At 34.6% G+C, this 21,896-nt stretch overlaps 1 protein-coding gene across 3 annotated transcripts; it reads left to right on the top strand.

Annotated features, from left to right (window-relative positions):
• The first annotated feature begins 15,125 nt into the window (after positions 1–15,125).
• On the top strand, positions 15,126–20,364 carry LOC112514672 (pentatricopeptide repeat-containing protein At3g18110, chloroplastic). 3 transcript variants are annotated; one of them, XR_003069428.1, is made up of 4 exons: positions 15,126–15,192; positions 15,321–16,588; positions 17,519–18,674; positions 20,203–20,364. XR_003069428.1 is itself a non-coding variant. In XM_025121262.1 (3 exons), exons 2-3 carry the CDS (start codon positions 15,470–15,472, stop codon positions 18,569–18,571), a joined length of 2,172 nt encoding a protein of 723 aa, XP_024977030.1. In that variant the 5' UTR covers positions 15,126–15,192; positions 15,321–15,469; the 3' UTR covers positions 18,572–18,920. The 3 variants fall into 3 exon arrangements, 2 of the variants coding, with proteins under 2 accessions (XP_024977030.1, XP_024977031.1); XM_025121262.1 differs by lacking the exon at positions 20,203–20,364 and having other exon boundaries at positions 17,519–18,920; XM_025121263.1 differs by lacking the exon at positions 20,203–20,364 and having other exon boundaries at positions 15,163–15,192; positions 15,315–16,588; positions 17,519–18,920.
• Positions 20,365–21,896: the final 1,532 nt, after the last annotated feature.

Raw genomic sequence — 21,896 nt, 5'->3', positions numbered from 1 at the left:
GTAAAAAGTGTGCAGATTTGGATAACCGATCTACTATCACCCATATAGCATCATAACCTTTTGATGTTCTCGGTAATTTGGTTATGAAATCCATAGTGATGTGATCCCACTTCCACACTGGAATTTCTAAAGATTGCAACTTCCCATAAGGGCGTTTGTGTTTAATCTTTACCTGAAGACATGTCAGGCATTGCTCAACATGCTTAGCTATATCCTTCTTCATACCTGGCCACCAATAGTGTTGCTTCAAATCCCGATTAATTTTATTTGTACCTGGATGAGCTGCAAAATGTGACTTATGAGTCTCACCCAAAATACGTTTCCTGAGATCACCATAGCATGGTACCCAAATTCTATTATGGAACTTCCAAAATTCTCTATCATCTTTCACAAATTCAGATATCAATCCACCTAATCTTTCTTGTTTAACTTTATCCTCCTTTATTGCCTCACGCTGAAATTTTCACAATTCTTCCTGAATACTGGGTAGTAACTCCACTCGTAGAGCTAAAGCTTTGATAGTTCCACTTTTCTCTTGTCGGCTTAACGCATCGACCACTACGTTTGCTTTTCCGGGATGATACAAAATTTCACAATCATAATCACTTACCAATTCCAACCATCTTCTCTGACGCATATTCAGATCTTTCTGATGGAACATATGTTGCAAGCTCTTATGATCTGTGAAAATTTGACATCTCGTTCCGTATAAGTAGTGCCTCCATACCTTTAAAGCGAATACTACCGCCGCCAATTCCATATCATGAATAGGATACTGCCTTTCATGATCTTTTAACTGTCTGGAAGCATAAGCTATTACCTTTCCACGTTGCATCAATACACAACCCAAACCCATTTTTGACGCATCACTATATACCACAAAATCTTCTATTCCATCTGGCAATGATAGAATTGGTGCACTGCATAACTTGTCCTTTAACATCTGAAAGGCCTGAGCTTGTGCTTCATCCCACTCATATTTCACATTCTTCTTTGTCAACTTTGTTAATGGAGTAGCTATTCGAGAGAAATCTTATATAAACTTACGATAATACCCAGCTAATCCCAGAAAACTTCTAATTTCAGTTGGAGTCTTTGGGGCTTCCCACCTTTCAATGGCTTCAATCTTCAAAGGATCTACTTTAATGCCTTCTTTTGAGATAACATGCCCCAAAAACTGAACTTCTCACAGCCAAAATTCACACTTTGACATTTTGGCATACAATCTCTCTTGTTTCAACAATTCCAGGAGTAATCTCAAATGATGAGCATGCTCTTCTTCCGACCGAGAGTATATCAGATTATCATCAATGAAAACGATCACAAATTTATCAAGATAGGGACGACACACCCTATTCATCATATCCATAAAGGCTGCAGGCGCATTTATGAGTCCAAATGACATAACTAGAAATTCGTAATGACGATAACGTATACGGAATGTTGTTTTCGACACATCTTCATTCCGAATCTTCAATTGATGGTAACCGGACCGTAAATTAATTTTCAAAAAATAAGTAGCCCCAACCAATTGATCAAACAAATCATCAATTCTTGGGAGAGGATACTTATTTTTGATTGTCAGTTTATTCAGCTCCCGGTAATCAATACACATCCTCATTGATCCATCTTTCTTCTTTACAAATAGCACCGGTGCACCCCATGGAGAAGTACTTGGTCAGATAAAACCTTTATCCAACAATTCTTTCAATTGAGACATTAACTCCTTTAACTCAGAAGGAGCTAATCTATATGGTGCACGTGCAACGGGTGCTGCTCCAGGAAGTAATTCTATTTGAAATTCAATTGTTCGATCCGGAGGTAAACTTATCAAATCTTCTGGAAATACTTCTGGAAATTCCCTCACAACTGGGATATCTTCCATCTTTTCTTTTTCTTTCTTCATATCTATAGCATATGCAAGAAAATTAACACATCCCTTCTGTACATACTTTCGAGCCTTTAAAACCGAGATAAGGCTAGAGTAACGATCCCGTCGATCCCCGTAAATCACAACTTTTTATTTTTCCAACAAGTCTATATGGATCATCTTTTCATCGTAGACTATATTGGCTTGGTTTTTAGCTAACCAATCCATGCCTATAATTATATCAAATTCCCTTAGAGGCAAAGGAAATAGTTATATAGTCACCTCACATCCTTCTATACTTATAAAGCATTCATCTATTCTTTCATTAACCAAAACTTCACTACGTTTGCTGTTTCCATAATTAGATCCTCACTTAACGCTTTAAATTCTAAATGTACGCAGTTAACAAACGATGATGACAGAAAAGAACGATTTGCACCCGAGTCAAATAAAACTTTGGCACATACTGAATTAACAAGGAATGTATCTGTCACCACTTCAGGGTGCTCTTCCGCCTCGCATCTCGTCATCTGAAAGGCTCTCCCTCTTGTAGACTCCCCACGTCTTATCTCTCATCGACCACCTATGTTAACATGATTATCTACTAACCCACAACCTGTTGGCACATAACCTGATCCTTGGCTCCCAGAATATCCAGATCCTCGACCTCCAGCAAATCCAGACCCTCGTCCCTTCGCTTGTGGACAATCAGCGTTTACATGTTGAGATGAATTACAAGTAAAACATCTTCGCGTCATCCAATAGTCTCGAGCTATATGTCCTGGTTACTGAAATTTAAAACATACTCGCGACTCTGTATTGCAATTTCCCTGATGTATTTTGTGACATCGTGTGCATGCCTTCTCAACAAACCTTGGGACTGGTCGATTCAAACTTTCCATAAACCTCGATCTACAGAATTCGGTTATTGTAGCTTCCCCTTTTCTTTTCTCTCCAACCTTTTCTTGTGGTTGCCGATTAATATCTTGTTCCAGAATTTCAGCAACATCAACTGTTGCCTCAAATGTTGTCGGATTTCTGGATATCACATATTTCTGGAGATTAGACTCCAAACCCCAAATATACTTCCTCACTTTACTGTTCTCTGATATAATATAAGCTTCAGCGAACCGGGATTGTTCCATAAAGGCTTCCGTGTACTGACGAACTGACATATTTCTTTGTTTTAGACGAAGGAAATCATCTTCTAACTTTTGTACTGCCGCTTCAGGACAATACTGCAATTTAAACTTAACCACAAATTCTTCCTACAACATGGTTTTCAAAGTGTTTAGATTTGAACTTGACAGAACTTCCTACCAGTACAAAGCACTTGATCTCAGACGGGATACATCAAACATGACTTTGTCCTCTTTTGCACTTTTACTAATTTGCAGACTCAGCTCCATCTCTGTAAGCCAACATATGGCTTTAACAGGGTCACGCTCCCCAGAAAATTTAGGAGGTTTACATGCAAGAAACATCTTGATATCTCGTCCTTTCTGTACTAAGGACGAAGTAAAGGGTACAGATGTACCAGTACTGGTGTACTAGCTCCGACTTCTTCCTGATAATCGGGATTTCTTACTACTTCTGGATTATTTTGGGTTGTACGTCCTAACAAGTTCACCAAACTTTCTTGGAACTTTCCCAACTCTGCTGCCAACATCTCCTGGGTAATAAATCCGGGATCAGGAACATTATGTCCACCCCTTGTTTTTCCTCTACCACGACCAGACATTGAACTTTCTTCAGTCGATAATTCATGTTCTTGTCTAATACCTCTACCTCTTCCTCGACCCCTGTTGTGACTTCGCGTTTCTGTTGTCATTACATTTTCCGGGTCCTCTCCTTGTGTTACGTTTCTTCTTCCCCGACCTCTTTCATAACCGGTAGAGATCCTTTCCGATTGATTTGGATTATCTGCCATTTTTCAGTTGTACGTCTCTTTCTGTACATTTAAACACATATGATTATTCACATAATCAAATCATAATAATACGTTTATCCTCAAGTCTATCCATAACTCAGATTATATCAGTCCTATATAATCTATTTTTCTCATAATAGGTTCAGCTATAACATATTCTCCATGTTCATAGTCCCAGTGAAACCTATTATCATAACTTTCACACTTCTAGTTAAAGTCTAAGTATTTTGCAAATACCCAGATCTCTTAAACTAAGGCTTTGATACCAACTATAACAACCCACAATTTCCACAAACAGATAATTCACATGATATTACTCATAACACAGAATGTAATATTGTTTACAAAATACGGACTAACAAAAACTTTCTTCAATACATTTGGGAACAACTAAATTTTATCATTTCTAAACTTTTCCCTTGCCTTTATCTTGCGAGGTATGTTGACCTGCAAAACTGGTTAGTCCAACAACTGAGCGTTAGACCCAAAAGGTCTAGTGAATGTATAMATCTCATACAAACAACTTACTTTCCAAACTAGCAGTTTTGAATCAAACCTGTACATATACATCATCTTATCTATAATTTGTTATAAAATCTTTTCCTCTCGCGGTTATACCGCCATTTCATCTCCCTCGCGGTTACACCGCCATTACATCTCTATCGCGGTTACACCGCCATTACAAAGATAAGAACTTTAATTCAAAATAAAGTCTAATTAATATCAACTGAATTTGAAATCAGGACAACACTACCCGGATATGGAATCCAGACAACTTAGCCGTATATGGAATCCGGTCAACATTGTCCGGATATCTAATCCGGACAACACATGAAGATTGTTACCCCGATTAACACTTGAGCGATTTAGGCATATCCGAACATCCCTTAGCCGGTTTAAGGGGATATCCGGTTGATACTCAAGCGGTTTAAGGAGATATCTAGACACCCCTTGTCCGGTTTAGGTAGAACCCAGACAACACTTGACCAGTTTATATAAAATCTGATCAACACTTGTCCGGTTTAAGGTGGTATCCGCACGATATATAGTGATATTCATAGTAAGACAGTTTCAAATAACATTGAAATTATATGCAAACCTTTAATACTCTAAGCATAAAACACTCACCTTAAACAAGAATTCTGGTTGATAATATAACCCTTTTCAGCCGATGAATGCCCAAGAGATTCTTTCAGAGTTTCAAAAAGTGAAAGAAAAACCTTTCTCTTCAATCTCAACTTACTATTTGTAGTAAGTGGCATATTCAATGGGGAGGTGCTTGGGTAGCCGACTCTCCCTCCCCATGCAAAGATTAATTTAAATTAATTAACCCCAAATATAAACCTTTTCTCATACAAGCAAAGGAATCAGAAAGCAGTTTACCCGAATATTACAGGTGCATAGGAGGATAAGTATGCAAAAGTGATGAGATGGTTGTATACTCAACCGATAAACTATTAGATTTGTGGAAGTGATGGTGGAAGTATAACCATGATCAAGTAAATGTGTGTCCATGGGTCTTGAGCGAATGTTCTTGAGACAGAGGACTTAGAACAGTCTGAATCACCATAAATTACATTTGAAGATGTATTATTGTATGAAAGGTGGAAACTGGTTTTACAACAATGTTCTGTTGAGAGGGCTATAAGGAGGTGGTGTAGCACCTAAGATTTTGTTAATTAGTTATTTTGGTCCATATTGGTGTTTGAGTTAAGAATTGCCCTATAATTAGGTCCTTGTGTCATATATTAGTGTTGGTAAGAAGGAGTGTGAGTTAATCTAAGAAAATGTGGAGTTAGAGAAGTGTTTTATACCCTGATGTGAATTGTGACCCTTGAGCCTCAACCCTTGGGTTGCGAGGCCAAGGTTGCATCCTACATACCGTAAGTGGAGGCCTTTCAGGGTTGGGGAGACCCTTGTATTGCAGCCTAGGGTCGCGAGAGAACCCCATGAGCGTTTTTAAGACGTAGACGACCCTTGCATCGCGAGCCAACGTCATATGATGCTGCAATCTCTTAAATATGATTTTCAGCTCCTTGGACTCGTTAATTTCTCAATGTAAATCACACCTCCCCATTTACTCCGATTGGTAGACATTCAAGGGCACATTTCTCATTATTCCAAGGCATTTAAGAGTTCATAAACTAGAATAATCAAGTTGGGGGTTCAAAGCTCCAACATCTCACCACCAGTTCTAGAGTTCTCTTGGTTTATAGGTTTTTACTAAAATCAAGCATTATGAGTTCATTCTCCCTTTTTACTAAAACTTTTATGCATGCGAAATGTTATAGTTTAATCTTCTAAACATTCCTTTTTATGTATATTATACATATTTATGGATTTTGACCGAGTTTAAATATTCGAGAAATTTAGGGTTTTACCCTTTTTACAAAGTACATGTTTTGGAGTGTATTAACTCATTATAAAAGAGTATTATTGAACACATTTATGAAGTTTTGAAACTTGAAACCCATGGTTTAGATTATTCTTGATTTTACCTACTTGGAAGTGTTTCATTTGGAATGAGGATATTTTAGAAAAGAAATATTATCTCTTGTAGGAAATATAGTGATTTGGTTATGGCTTTAAGTGAGTAAATAGTCCATAATGAAATTAGGAGCATTGGCTTGTTTGGCCAATCTCAGATCAAAATGTGTTTAACAATGACATTTGTATGGAGGAAACTATATGTTTGATTTGAGCAAATGTTAATATGTGAAAAGTTTTAGACTGTAATGCAATGGATTTATAGGCATAAGAGTAGGTTTTGTGTTGAATTGGGATTGTTTTCTCGTTTGTACCTAGAAATAGACATTGGGTCATTGAGGGCATTATGGTATAGACTCATGGAGCCGGATACCTGCCATTAACCATATGATGTATTTCTAACGAATGAGTATAATTAAGATCATATGTAGCCTTGAGCTATATATCGTGTTTGGTTGAACTCAATTTCCATCGATCCATAGCGAGACTCCATAATAAGGACCAATTGAGGCACGAGGAATTTGAGAAAATTATAAGTGCTCTTGTAACCGGTGGATTTCGGTAGGATGCCGAGAGATTCAGTAACTTGATGACAGCCCAACACTTTACTAGCATCCAACTGAACCTGACCTTACAAGCTTCTTAGATGTTCAGTCGCAGGAGACCATCCACAAAATAGTTTTTTTTTTGATAATTTATGTTGTTCATTTTGTCATGGTTCTTAAGTTGAGTACAATATTATCAACAATTGAGAAGTTCTATCAAAAACCTCAAAAAATGAGATTCGTAAGTGATCCTTGCAGAAGGAATTTGTTGTTATTTGTTAACATCGATCAAAGTTTCGTATGCAAAATTGGTAGCTAACCTTACATCATCTTCAATTTTCACCTCATCTTTTGAATATGTGCTCTCTGTTATCAGTACAAAAGATGTTGATGACATTGTTTTGTAAGACTCTGATGTTACATTATTTTAATCTATTATGACACAAAGTTAATAACAAGAAACAATGTTTATGCTTGTTGTTTAAAGCAAGTTGTTTAGGCCTGCTTTACTTTTTAATATAATCTTAAATATTTGTGCCTACATTTTCACCATGTAAGTTTCAAAAGTTAGGCTCTTTTATCTCAGTTCATTTAGATTTGTTTCATATAACTTTGTATGCCCATTTTCTCAGAAAACCAAAACTGTTCAGAAACAAGCATTAAGTAGGGACCACTTTATATATAGTTCCAAACGTTTAGGAGCTTGTTTACAATATGAAAGCAATGAAACTTACAGTTTACAAGCCTATTGAAGTATGTATAGAGATTGATGATATGGTAGAGGATGAGGGCAGGGCTAGTTAGCGGGCATATAGCGCTTTTGAGCCCTAGGGGTGTGTAGCTTCTTGTACTGTTATTTTTTTTATTGCTCTATTTATATGTTTTATATGGTTGTGTGTTTCAATGTTGTTGCTTACTTCTAACTCGTTTTTCAAAGTTTAGCTATACCTTCCTTGTTTTCAAGTTCTTCTATATTGTTCTTTTTCTCGTAGACCATTAGCCGAAGGTCTTCACAAAAACAATCGCTCTACTCTTTTGGGTAGAGATTAGGTTTGCGTACATCCCACCTCTAGACCCCACCTTCGGGTGGGATACACAACAATTAGAAAAAACCAAGTAACACTCAAGTTCCCTTGTCTGTTTCTTTTCCTTTTTTGGTCATTTTTGTCATTTTAAGTAATTTCATTTACACCAATTTGGCCACTCATTTCAAATCACAAAATCCATAACCTTGAACATGGTAATTGTTCTCAGAGTCATTCTCAGAGTATTGGCATCTTTTTCACATTTCTCCAATCATTCAATGGAAGAATGGTGGAAAATTCGCACCTCAGACTTCTGTTCAGTTTATACACTTCTCTCCCACTTGTAGAACAAAATCAACAATTGAAATGATTACTTATGGTCTATTTAGATGACCAAAAATGGACCATAGTCATAAGTTTCTTGTTTTGTTGTTTCACGTTTAGCATGGTCAGTATTATACTTGTAATAAGAGCTCACATCCAACCGTCTTTATCATCAAAACTTCTGCAACTCGTGTGCTTTCCAGACCCTTTTGATCGTTATGGATGACTTTTTATCATTGATACCCGTTCCATCTTATATTTAGTTGAATATTAGCACTCTGCCAATAACTTGCATTCAACTTTAAATAAGAAAAGTAGTGGTTTGCCCTGGACTCTGCATCATATAAAATCAAAAAAAGGTCTTTCCATCTTTGATTTGGAAACGTTTTCATCTATTTTATAGGTTCTAGTAACAGAAGTTGGCAACTTAAGCATTGACGATCATAAAGTTTTGCTGGCTCAACAAACTTGCATCTCCACATCCTCTGTTGTAAACCTTCTTGCTTTGCATGCTCTTCTTTTTCAGGGTGAACTTTTAGGTCTATTTGATGTTTTTTTTTCATGAACACAAACTCAATTGTCGAAATGCATACGGGAATTGCTTATTTGGAAAACCTAGGGATAAATTGGAGGATATTAGGGAAAAGTCTGGAAATAAAAAAAACCCCAACAAACTATGTGATTTTGAATGATAAAAGAGAAAATTAGATCTAGAACCAGGTAGGTGTAGAAGAACAGAGGGTAAGAAATTACCGATGATCAAAATATCCACTTCAACAGATACTCCGATTCATCGATCGATTCCCAAATTTTATCAAAAATATTGTTATACAAAATTCATGTAAATCCATAGCCCCAAATCTAAATAAAAAAAAATATCTAATTCCAAATCGAAAAACTTGAACAAGAAAAAGAAGCACCAAAAGCCATTCCATTGTCGGAAAAAAAAAAGCAGTGTTTTATGTTCTTCAGTTTGAATCTCAACACCTACTAAAGTACCTGAAAAATGAAACAATAGAAAGGTATGCGGAAAGGGAGAAGGGATTTGGGAGTAGGAGATCGGTGTAGGGAACTTTTTGTAAGAGGCAAATACAACCAACTTAAAGGGTACAACTGTTACAACCAAGGGTATTTGGGTCTTTTTACGAAATTCGTTAGGGATAATTCATATTTTTCTTAGAAAATATTAATTTCTTAAATATCTTATTCGTTTACCATATGTAACCTATGCAACTGACTCCGTATTTTAGGAATCATTCAAATTTTTCTTAAAAATTATTAATTCTTTAATAAATGAACCATTCATAACTATTTATAATTCAGAACCATTACAAAATTCGTACTACACATGTCACTTTTTCATATATGGAACCATATACAAAATGATCCATATACAAAATTAATGATCTATATACAAAAATTCATCAGATTTTCTTACATGAAACCATATATAAAAACGATCCATATATGAAAAATTCATATACAAAAAATGATCCATATACAAAAATTCATCACTTTTTCATATATAAAACAATATGAAAAAATTCACCATTTTTTCATCTTCATATGTGAAACAATCATCGTATATGCTTCATCATCAACAACACAAACAAAATGATTACATAAAAATTGACTGAAAATTTTGAAAATAATGAATAGTATTTAAGAGAAATTCCATGAACTCAATGAAAACATTATACGCATATTCATCACTTCTCGACTTTTCAGATTTCATGTACACTTCATCACCGTCAATCACAAACCTTCCTTCATTCAGAAATACCAATGAGTATTTTCGAGCCTAACCGACCACGAAATCATAGATCTGTTCGTCGTAGCATCATAGGTTATTTAGCACACCTCAGTTGTGTTACTCGATCTAACAGAAACTATTCAAAAATAATCATACATTGGCCTCGATGATGATAAGATCAATGCCTTCTAAATCTCCTTTTGTTCACCGTTTGCCCTTAGCTCCACCATTAGGGATTCAATCGGTTGGGAGAGAGAGCGAGAGTGAGAGAAAAAGAGATTGAGATGACATGGGAGAAAATTTTGGAGATAATAACAATAAAAATAAAAATTTAATTATTTAAATTTAAAATAACTAAAAAATCTATTCTAAAACTACCCTTTTCCTAAAAAAATCAAATCAATTAAAATTTCTTAATTGTTACAACCGCTGCAACCAGATCTGGACCGTCCATGGTTTCATCTATAGACAAAATTTGATGAGCGGCAAATGGGTAAGTAATAAATATTTTGACAATTTATTTTTAAAAAATTAATGGCATTTAGGGGTAATTTAGGAATAAATATCATCAATAATGGTTGTTTGGAGATAATAAACGAAAAATCAGTTCCTTATCTACACTCCCTCCTAGAAATCGCATACTGCTCACCGAACATTCAAAGGAGTTAATCCATACATACAGCGGAAGGAAATCAAAATTTATTCAAAAAAATGTAAATAGAGAATCGATAATCTATGATACGATTTCATTCAAAATTACTAACATTAGGGTTCTTGATTTCAAATCAGACAGTGGACGTCTAAGACAAACACAAACAGAAGCGGACGATGGTAAAAAAGATTAGAAACTACATATTAAGTATTTTAACAAAGATTCCTAATTGACTACGTTCACATTAGGTGAATTCATTTTCATCATTGGATAATTTTAAGTTTCAATGAAGATTACGATCAATATTATTTTTGATTAACTAATGCATACCAACTGTTTGATTAAATTACTCAATGAAGTTTAATTTGTTTTATGACAAGGATATGAGTTCAAAATTGATAAAAAAAAAAATTAATATTACGGAGTGCAATTCATGAATTGACCTTTTCTATGAAATATTTTTTATGAACCTGTTGAAAATTGAATATAAACGAATAATTGGTAAAACATCAGATATGAATGTTTGCATCATTGAATTGGTGAACACATGAATATGATTGAACTTCTAAGTTATTTGAGACCCTCCTTCATAGTTGCTGCAAATTGTTTTGTTTGTGAACCTGTCCATACATGAATATGGTTGCATCATTGGTACAATCACTTGAATCTCATTTCATGCCAAAGCTCAATAGTGCTTCATACTAGTGCCTTTGACTAGTTCCTACAAATTATAGAACTTGTTTCATGAACATGTTAGTCAATTGTTTATGTCAATACTGAATGTGATTGAAAACCAAAAGAATATGGTTACATCATTTGAATTCCATTACTGAAAGTAGTTACATCATTTGGTTAAACAAAAAGAATATGGTATCTTCATTTGATATTATTTACTGAAGCTGGTTGCATTATTTGTTTCCATTGCTGAATGTAGTTGCATCATTATTTTGTATTATCAATAGTGATGATTGCAATACCAACATTCAAAACCTAAAATCCCACAATTTGAACGTAAATAATTCCTTGCTTCTTGAGATCTTGCTGGATCTTTTCGAGGATTATCAGGCGGCGAATAACAGCGAGTCTACGATAGTTGGGGATGAGAAGTGTGTGAAGAAGAAGAAGAAGAAGAAGAAGAAGGAAAGAGGGAGGAAAAACGATCAGATGGCAATGATTCCTCGAAAGCTCAAATGGTAGTTAAGGATGAACTACTTGCGGGAATAGAAAAGGAGAAAGAACATCAAGATTTAGTGTGTTTATATCCTTTTACTTCTTCTTCTAGCACCACACGGAGGAAGATTAAGCAACAATATGATCATCTTGTTAAGTCCCACAAGTCCAATGGATCGACTCTTCAAGTTCATCTTCTTCTTTGTTTTCATCATATACTTGCTTACGATTCATGTGTAATGCTATATTACTTTGTGAAACTACAATAAATTTGAACTTTTATGAGCTTAAATGATTTTTGGGTAAAGAAATTTTATGTTCATCTTTGATCATTTTCTTCTACATTAAAGGATGGGAAGATGGAGATGGTTCAACGTGAACTCTGAAGAAGAAGATAACAATCCTTCTCAAATCAATTAGAAATTAGAAAAAAAAGGAAATAGAATTATGGATAAAAACATTGAAAATATTATGTCATTGAAAAAGTAATTATCCTATATTTGTCAAAGACTTAAAGTACCCTTTCCAGTTAAAAAGAAAAGGAACAAATCAAAATAATGGATGATCAGATTTGATTATATTGGTTGTAACAATAGAGAGGGTTGCATGTAAAATGTATTATATATATATATATATATATATATATATGAGAGAGAGAGAGATAGATGGTTTATTATGCAACCTTTTACATTTGTATAACCAATACAACTCAATCTCAACCGTTCATTTAATTTGATTAATATGTATTTCATAGAAGTTTTAATTGTTTTCTAATATAAAGTATTGATCATAATTAATGAACCATATGCAGCTTCTATAAATATTTAAATCATAATAAATGAACTCTCATTATTTCCATAACTATTTCAATTTATTAGGTTGCATTGGTTGTACAAATGCAATGAGTTGCATTTGAAACAAACTCTCTCTCTCTCTCTCTATATATATATATATATATTAATACATAAAAAAATACAAATTATATTATTTTTATTTTGCAAAAAAGTAAGTGAATTTTTTTGAAAAGACTATATTACCCCTAATTATAAGGAGCCTATGTTAAGGATGTTAAAGTTAAGTGACGTTATTCGTAACAAAAATGAAACCACAATAATAACACATAATTAGTTTATTTGAAGGATCTAATTCATAATTTTTATACAAGCATAGAGACAAAAAAGTGTAATTTACTCCCAAGTATATAACAAATAATTGTTTTCTCTTTCTCTTTTATTAACGAAAGGAAACACCGATGCATGTGTTTTCTAATAAAATAATTTTAAAACTACAATGTTGTAATAAGAAATGTCAAGTCATTAATATGGTACATGTAGATAATGAGGTGACATAAAAACTTGGTATAATGAGTAACTTAAATCTAAAGATTACCCAATACTATGATGAATAAATTTATTAAAATACAACGTCTTAATAAAAAATAACTTAAAAATACATTGTTATATTAAAAAAAAAGTAAAAATATAATGTTATAATAAAGATATTTATCATGGAATTTGCTCATTTAATTTTAATCAAATTAACTATTTCATTTTAGATAAAAAGAATGATAGAAAAAAGAACCTGACTGCCATTAATGATTTAAGATTATTTTATTAAAGTTGGACAAAAATAATATAAATTAATATTAAAAATTTAATTTACAATCCATTCTAATACCTACTTAATTCCACCGGTTAGCATACTATTTATTTTGATGCATCGTTTGATTCTTGTTTTAACCATTTTCCACTTCTGTTAAACGTATTTACCGAAACAGTTCTGACCACATGTAAATGAATTATCACACGTCAAAACTAGAGTGTGGTGTAAATAGGGGTGTAAATGATGCGAGTCGAGCTCAAGTATCACTATATACTTGACTGAAACTCAAAACTCAATTTTCAAGCTCGAACTCAAATTCTAATCAAGCTCGAATAAGCTCAAACTCGAGCTCGAACTGCAACTCAAATCAAGTTCGAACCAAGCTCACCCATTGAAATTTATGAAATTTTAAAGTCTTTCTCTTATAAATTTTTAAAACTTAAATATGTTCTCTTAGTTTTTATAAAACTAAAAGGATCAACTTCAAACTTTATCATCAAAAAGATAAAGTTAGAAATTTCATTCACCCCCTCTTTTTTTATAACATTTTTTCTCCATTTTCTTTACCATCTTTCTTCTAACGTGAGACAATTCCATTAACTTTTTTTGTAGTTTTTCTTTGTCTTTTTTTTTAATTGTGATTTTAATAAAAGATAAATAATTAATTTTTACAATTAAAAGATRCATAATTTTGTTTAAATAACTAAAAATATAAGACATTGTTATTATTTATATTTTAGAAATTTTATCATAAAAACTGATTATATTTTAAAACTAATTATATATAAAATAATTAATTATCTCACGAGCTCTTTGAGTCGAATATTGAATAGCTTGACTCGACTCGCTAATATGTCGAGTCGAGCTCGAATTCGAGTTAAGCCTATTTGAATCGAGTGTTGACCGAGATTTGACCGAGTCGTTCGTGAGTTGTCTTGTATCATTTACACTCCTAGGTGTAAGAAATTACAGTGGTTACTTTTCTAATAAGAATCATGATGAATTAATTCATCAACATTTTTTTTGAAAAATTAATATATTAAATATAAAAATTATATTGTTAAAATAATAATCTATTTCTTTTAATAAAATGATTTAGAGAATTACAAATATTTAAATATGATTTGGATAAATCTTGATTTGTTTTATTTTATCCAAYTTTTTATGTTTTATCTATTCGATTTTTTAGAGATAAAATATAACAAATTTTTTTTTTCCGTAAGGGAGTTGAAAATAGGTATGGCAACGGGGGCGGGATGGGGCAGGTTTTGTAATCCCCGGCCCTGGCCCCGGTTTGTAGTAACGTCCCCAGGCCCCGGTCCTCGGCGGGTACGGGGATTATTATCTCATCCCCGGTCAAATCTCTAGCAATCCTCGGTCAAAACCCGGTAAAACCCAGATCAATTCCCAGTCAAACCCGTAAATAGTATCCTTTATTTTGATTCTACCGGGGATCCCCGGCCCCGGTTTGAGTAACATTCCCCGTCCCCGGTTTGTGTCTACCGAGGATTCCCGGCCTCGGCCTTGGGATTCGTTTTAGCGCGGAATCCTTATCCCCGTTCGGGTCGGGTAAACCGGGTTCTCCATCGGGTCGGGGCAAATCACCATCCCTAGTCGAAAACGCCACTAGTGGTTTCCGACGGTTAAAATAAAAAAACTAAAATAAAGGGTGTTTTTCTATCACCCGTGTAAATCTTAGGGACTGAAGAGGTACATTTGCCATAAGATGGCCGAAAAGAAAAACCCTAGTAAAAGCCTTCTTGCTCCATGGTGCAGTGGTGTAGTGTTCTCTGGACTTGACGAAAACGGAGTCTCTCTGCTTGATTGCTTTCAGGTGAGGATTTGCAGATTCGTATGAAAATTTGTTGTATAATATGATGTTTTTTTGGTCCATATATGTGTTTTTCTGATTGCTTTTTCTAATAATTTTGCACTTTTTCTCATGGCAAATTGGAGCATTAGGGTTTATTCGAGCGTATTGGACATACGGCATTTGATGCATTTCTGATTGTTTCAGTTCAGATGATTGAGCATATTCCTGGATAAATCAGATTGATTTTGATTTTTCGCTTTGTCTGTCGTTGTATAAGCAAGATCAAGGGTGTAGAAAAATGAATCTGAAGCATTTTTTATCCAGATTGACAATTAACAAGGTTTCAAGGTTTAACGGTAGAAGAACTCCTTCATGGAATTACAGAGAGTTTTGTACTGTTCGTTGCATTTCCCCTCTGCTTTACCCCCAAGAGACCCGTAAAGCCTACTCCCTATTTGGAAAGCCTAAAACCCAGATGGCTCATTCATTATTTTATAGATTTATTCACTCTGGTCGAGAAACTGTTTTGAGTGGTGCCAAAGACGTAGTGAATGTTTCTGTAGACACAGAGGAAGATGATGCGGTAATGAATGAATTCTTATCTCGATTTGTCTGGATTATGCGAGGAAAGCTCACGGAGGTTTATACCAATGCTGATAAGAAAGAGGTTGATGCTATGCTTCAAATTATTGTTGGGAAGGTTATATCGGAAATGGAGGAGGGTAATATTGAGCATTTTATTGACTCTGCAGCAGCCTCAGCATCACAGGATTTCAGTGAGGATTTGTGGAAGACAGTGTGGGAGGTTAGCAACGTGGTCTTAGAAGATATGAAGAAGGCGAAGAAGAAGGAAAAGATGAAGAGTTTTCTTCAGTCCGAGGAGGTTAAAGACATGACCAGATTTGCTGGGGAAATAGGGATACGAGGAGACATGCTGAGAGAGCTTAGGTTTAAATGGGCTCGCGAGAAATTGGAGGACAGTGAGTTCTATGAGTCATTGGAGCTTATGCGACAAGAGGCCAAGGAACCAGAAGCAAATCTGAGTGAAGTGGAAACTGAAATTTGCGAAGCTTCAAAAAATAATTGTGTTGAGGAAGAAGATGATGCTCAGGTAGTTTCTTTACCCAAAAGGAGTGGAAAAATTAAATACCAGATCTATGGCCTTGATCTTTCAAAACAGAAATGGGCGGAACTGGCTGAACAACTCGGTGAGACTGGAAGATCTATATGGCCTCAGGAGCCAAAGCCAATATCTGGGAAATGCAAGAGTGTTACAGAGAAAATACTTTCATTGCAAGTGGATGATGACCCTTCCCCACTGATTGCAGARTGGATAGAGCTGCTACAACCTAGCAAGGTTGACTGGATTGCATTGCTTGATAGATTGAAAGAAAAGAATGATCAATTGTACTTAAAGGTATTCAGCTTTTCTTCTTTTTTTGTAAGTAATAACTTGAAGAGAGCATATTTCTGTTTAAGGTGTGGTATGGAAGTGAATTGCAAAGGCCTAACCAGCTCTTTGTATGAACAGTCATCGATATATTCATTTTTATTGGTATTTGCTTACACCATTTGTCCCAATTCTCCATTTTGGGTTCCCATCTCAATTCTCCACACATCAAGTAAATGGGATACACTATCACATTTTTACCTCTCCTTGCACCATACAAGACATGATGAAAATTTTGAATATCAAATGATCTTAGCAATTAGCATGAACAACTTCTAAAAAGCCACTCCTTATGTTACATGAAAATTCACAATCCTTTTCTGGGATGTGCGATGAAAGGTGCAAAATTTCTTTTTTCTTCAATAAAGTTGTTTTTCTTAAATTTACCAATTTCCTGCCAACATCATTACAATTAAATAAATGCTATTAGCTTGGATCTAAAAGATACCTATATAGTGCATTTGTGTCTTTATTGATGAGTACTCTAAATGTTTGACAAATGGTCGAACAATTTCTCTAGAGTAAATGAGTCCAGCAGTGTAAATTTCAAGGGGGAGGAGTATTAGTTTCTGTTTCTCTAACTCAATTACCCGGTCACTGGTTATGGTGTCTATGAATGTTCGATGTGGATTAAGATTTGGTAATGTTTGTACTATGTAGACTTTGTATTCATTAGCTTGTGTATTCGTTCTTTTGCCTTGAACAGATGTTGTCCTTATATATATATATATATTGTAATTTGCTATTATTACACTACTACAATCTGTGCATTTTTTGTTGTATACACCATCAACAAAAATGCAGTATACTCAACAGTTTTAGTTGTTGGTTATTTTATGTTGGTGACSGGTCTAAATTTTCTCATGGAATTGCAGTCACTAACATTCCATTTTATAGGTTGCAGAACTTCTACTTGACGAAGAATCCTTCCAAAGTAATGTAAGAGATTATTCACAATTAGTAGATGTCCATGCCAAGCATAACAAGTTAGATGATGCTGAAAGAATTATGAAGAAGATGAATGAAAAGGGCATCATACCTGACATCCTGACGAAAACCACTATGGTTCATATGTATAGCAAGGCAGGCAACCTAAATCTTGCAAAGGATGCTTTTGAAAGCTTGAGAAGCCAAGGGTTCCAACCAGACCTTAAAGTTTACAACTCTATGATCATGGCTTATGTTAATGCTGGTGATCAGAAGTCGGGTGAGGCTTTGATGAGAGATCTGGAGGCAAAGAATTTTAAACCTTCTGAAGACACATATTTGGCTTTGCTCAGGGCATATGCTGAGCATGCTGATCCTATTGGAGCGAGCAGGATTTCTACTCAGATGGAGTTTGCWGGGTATCAGCCAAGTCTGGAGTCGTGTACATGCCTTGTTGAGGCTTACAGTCGAAAAGGCAACCCTGATCAGGCAAGGAAGCATTTTGACGACATAATTAAACTTGGATACAAGCCYGATGACAAGTGCATTGCCAGAATGATTGCAGCTTATGCGAAYAAGAATTTATTAGATAAAGGTTTGCATCTTCTGCTTCAGCTCGAAAAGGATGGCATTGAGCATAGTGTTGCCACTTACGCCGTGCTTGTGGATTGGCTGGGTAAGTTGCAACTGATTGATGAAGTTGAAGACCTATTGGGGAAGTTCACTGAGAAGGGTGTTTCTCCTTCGCTTGATGTTCATATAAGCCTTTGTGATATGTAYGCTAGAGCTCAAGAGGAGAAGAAGACCCTTCAAGCTCTGGGGGTTCTTGAGGCTAATAAGGACCAATTGAGGCATGAGGAATTTGAGAAAATTATAAGTGCTCTTGTAGCCGGTGGATTTTGGAAGGACGCCGAGAGATTCAGTAACTTGATGACAGCCCAGGGATTTACAACATCTAATCAGCTGAGCGTGACATTAAAGGCTTCTCAGACGTTCGGTCGCATGAAATCGTCCATGAAATAGTTTTTTGATAATTTATGTTGCTGATATTGTCATGGTTCTTAAGCTGAATACAGTGTTACCGACAATTGAGCAGTTCTATCAAAACCATCAAGAAGTGAGATTCGTAAGTCATCCTTGCAGAAGGAATTTKTTGTTATTTGTTAGCATCGATCAAAGTTTCGTATGCRAAATTGGTTAGCTAACCTTACATCATCTTCAGTCTTTGCCTCATTTGTTACAACTGTGCTCTCCGTTATCAGGTCATAAGATGTCAATGACATTGTTTTGTAAGACTCTGATGCTACATTATTTCATTCTGTTTTGACACTAAGTTAATAATGAGAAACRGTGTTTATTATTGCTGTTAAAAGCAAAGTTGCTTAGGCCTGCTCTAGTTTATTAATATAATCTTAAATATTTGTGCCCATATTTTGACCATGTAGGTTTCATGGGTTGGCTCTTTTATCTTGGTTCAGTTAGGTTCTGTCTCATATAACCTTGTCTGCCYGTTTGCTCGAGAAACCAAGACTGTTTGGAAACAAGCATYAAGTAGGGACCACTTTATATGTAGTTCCATTACATTCAGGAGCTTCCTTACGACTTGAAAGCATGAAAATTAGAGTTTACAAGCCTGAAGCCTGTTGAAGTATATATAGAGATTGACGATACCATTTCTATATATTGATGATACGGTAGAGGATGAGGGTAGGGTTAGTTAGCAGGCAGATAGGCCTTTTTAGCCCTAGGTTAGACCAGGGTGTGTAGCTCCTTGTRCCCTTTTTTTCCGTGCTCTATTTGTATGTTTTATCTGGTTGTATGTTCCAATATTGTTGCGTACTTCTAACTCGTTTTTCAAAGTTTAGCTATATCTTTGTTGTTTTCAAGTTCTTCTCTGTTGGTTCTTTTTTCTCGCACACCACTAGCCGCGGGTCTTTAGGGAAGCAACCGCTCTACTCTTTTGGGTAGAGGCTGGGTCTGCGTACATCCCACGCTCAGACCCCACCTCTGGGTGGGATACACAGCATTTAGAAAAACCAAGCAACACTAGAGTTCACCTGTCTRCTCCTTTTGCCTTTTTGGTCATTTTCTTTATTTCAAGTTATTTCATTTACACCAATTTGGTAATTGCTCTCAAAGAGTTTATGCTGGTGCATTCTCAGAGTATTGACATCTTTTCAATRTTTCTCCAATCATTCAATGGAAGAATGGTGGACARATTCGCATCTGGGACTCCGTTCAGTTTATACACTTCTCTACCACTTGTAGAATGAAATCGACAATTGAAATGATCACTTCTGGTTTATTAGATGATCAAGAATGGATCGGAGTCGTACATTTTCTTGTTTTCTGTTTGACGTTTAGCATGGCCAGTATTATCCTCTGTAATCAGAGCTCAGATCCAACCTTTTTTATCTTCTTTTGTCATCAGAACTTCTCCCACTTGTGTGTTTTCCAGACCCTTTTGATCATTACCGATAACTCTATCATTGATACTCGCTCCATCTTCTGTTTAGTTGAATATCAGCACTCTACCAATAACTTGCATTCAGACTTTATATATAAAAGCTGTTATTCCCCYTGACTCTGCATCTTGTAAAAGAAAAATGGGCGTTCCATCTTCGATTTGGTAATATGTTCATCCATTTTTATAGGTTCTGGTAACAGAAGTTGGCAACTTCAGCATTGAAGATACAAGTTTGGCTGGCTCAGAAGATATGCATTTTCTGGAAGTTGGCCACATCCTTTGCTGTAAACCTTCTTGCTTTGCATCCTCTTCTTTTTCAGGGTAAACTTTATCTCAACTTTTAGGTCTATTTGATGGTTTTTCATGAAACGAACTCAATTGTGGAAGTGCATATGAAATAGCTTGTTTGGAAACAGCCCCTTTATTCTTATTGGTAGAAGACATGTTTGCATACATCTTTCCTTTCGCAGACCCCACCTCTGGTGGGATATAATGGGTTTGTTTGGTTTGGTATTCAACCCGTTCCGTGATAACCGCGATCACAAGAATGTTATAAGAAAAAACCAGGTGGACACCATATTACATTTGCTTGTTTGACAACTGTTTTATTCTTAGGGTAGAGGTCAAGTTTGCATATATCTTTTCTTTCCAAGAGCCCATATGAGGTGGGATATAATGGGTTCGTTTGGTTTTGGTATTCAATCCGTTCCGTGATAATTGCAATCACAAATTTTTTATTAAAAAAAACAGGTGGGACACAACATTGTGTATCCATGCAAACTCCATAAATCTATATTATATTATAAAATATTTGACAAAAGCTTTTAAAAACCAGTTTTTATGCATGAAGTACTGTTTACTGATGCTTATTACTTTAAATTGAAGATTACAAGTAAATTATGCATAGGTACAACTTATTAAAGCTCTATTTTGAATTCGTGTATTAACTGCAGATATACATAATCAAATACATGATAAACATATTTTAAATATAAAAAATCTAAAATATAATTAGGAGAACCATTGAGTTTTAATGGAAACTTAATTATTATCGTTATAAAAAAATATATTATTAAACCAAAAATAAGTTACTTTGTTATTAAGTTTAAATTAAATTATAATAAAAAAAATTGAGTTAAATAAACTACACAAAAAAACGAAAACTTTCAAATAGTTAATTTGATACTAATATCAATAATTTTTTAAATTTATATCTTATTTAAAATTAAAAACATTATCACTTTTCGAAAACCATATAAAACTGTATTATAACATCGACAGAGACAAAATAAAACGAAACAATAAAATCGAGATGGATCTTGTTGTATTGCGTGAATATCCTTTTAATATATATAATATATATATACAGAGAGAGAAGGTTCAAACAAGAACGTTAACTATTTAAAAAAAATAAGAAAAATGTCGTTAATGTACAAAATCACATATGATTTTACATTAAATAAATAGAAGTGAACGACTTTTGCCGCAACTTAGGTTGCAGGACAAAGTCGCCTGGATCATGTATGATTTTGTACGTGAATCATATATAATTTTGTATATTAATGACATTTTTTTTGTATTCTTTGATAATTAACGTTTTCGTTTATATCTTCTTATACATATATATATATATATATATATATAGAGAGAGAGAGAGAGAGAGAGAGAGAAAAAAAAAGGATCTTATGAGAATCTTGCTGAAGTCAATTTACAAGAAGGTGAGAAAGATTTTAGACCACATATCTTATTAAGTTAATACCTTAAATAACATAATCCTAAAGTAAATTAAAAAAATATATAATTTTCAGTTATGAAAGTGATTATAATACACAAACAAAAATGGATATGCAAAAAAAAAAATACATTTTGAAAGAAAAAAAA

The sequence above is a fragment of the Cynara cardunculus genome, assembly GCF_001531365.2.
Source record: "Cynara cardunculus var. scolymus isolate 2C chromosome LG 6, CcrdV1, whole genome shotgun sequence".
NCBI classification, from domain to species: Eukaryota; Viridiplantae; Streptophyta; class Magnoliopsida; order Asterales; family Asteraceae; genus Cynara; species Cynara cardunculus.
This window is presented reverse-complemented; position numbering and strand designations above follow the sequence as displayed.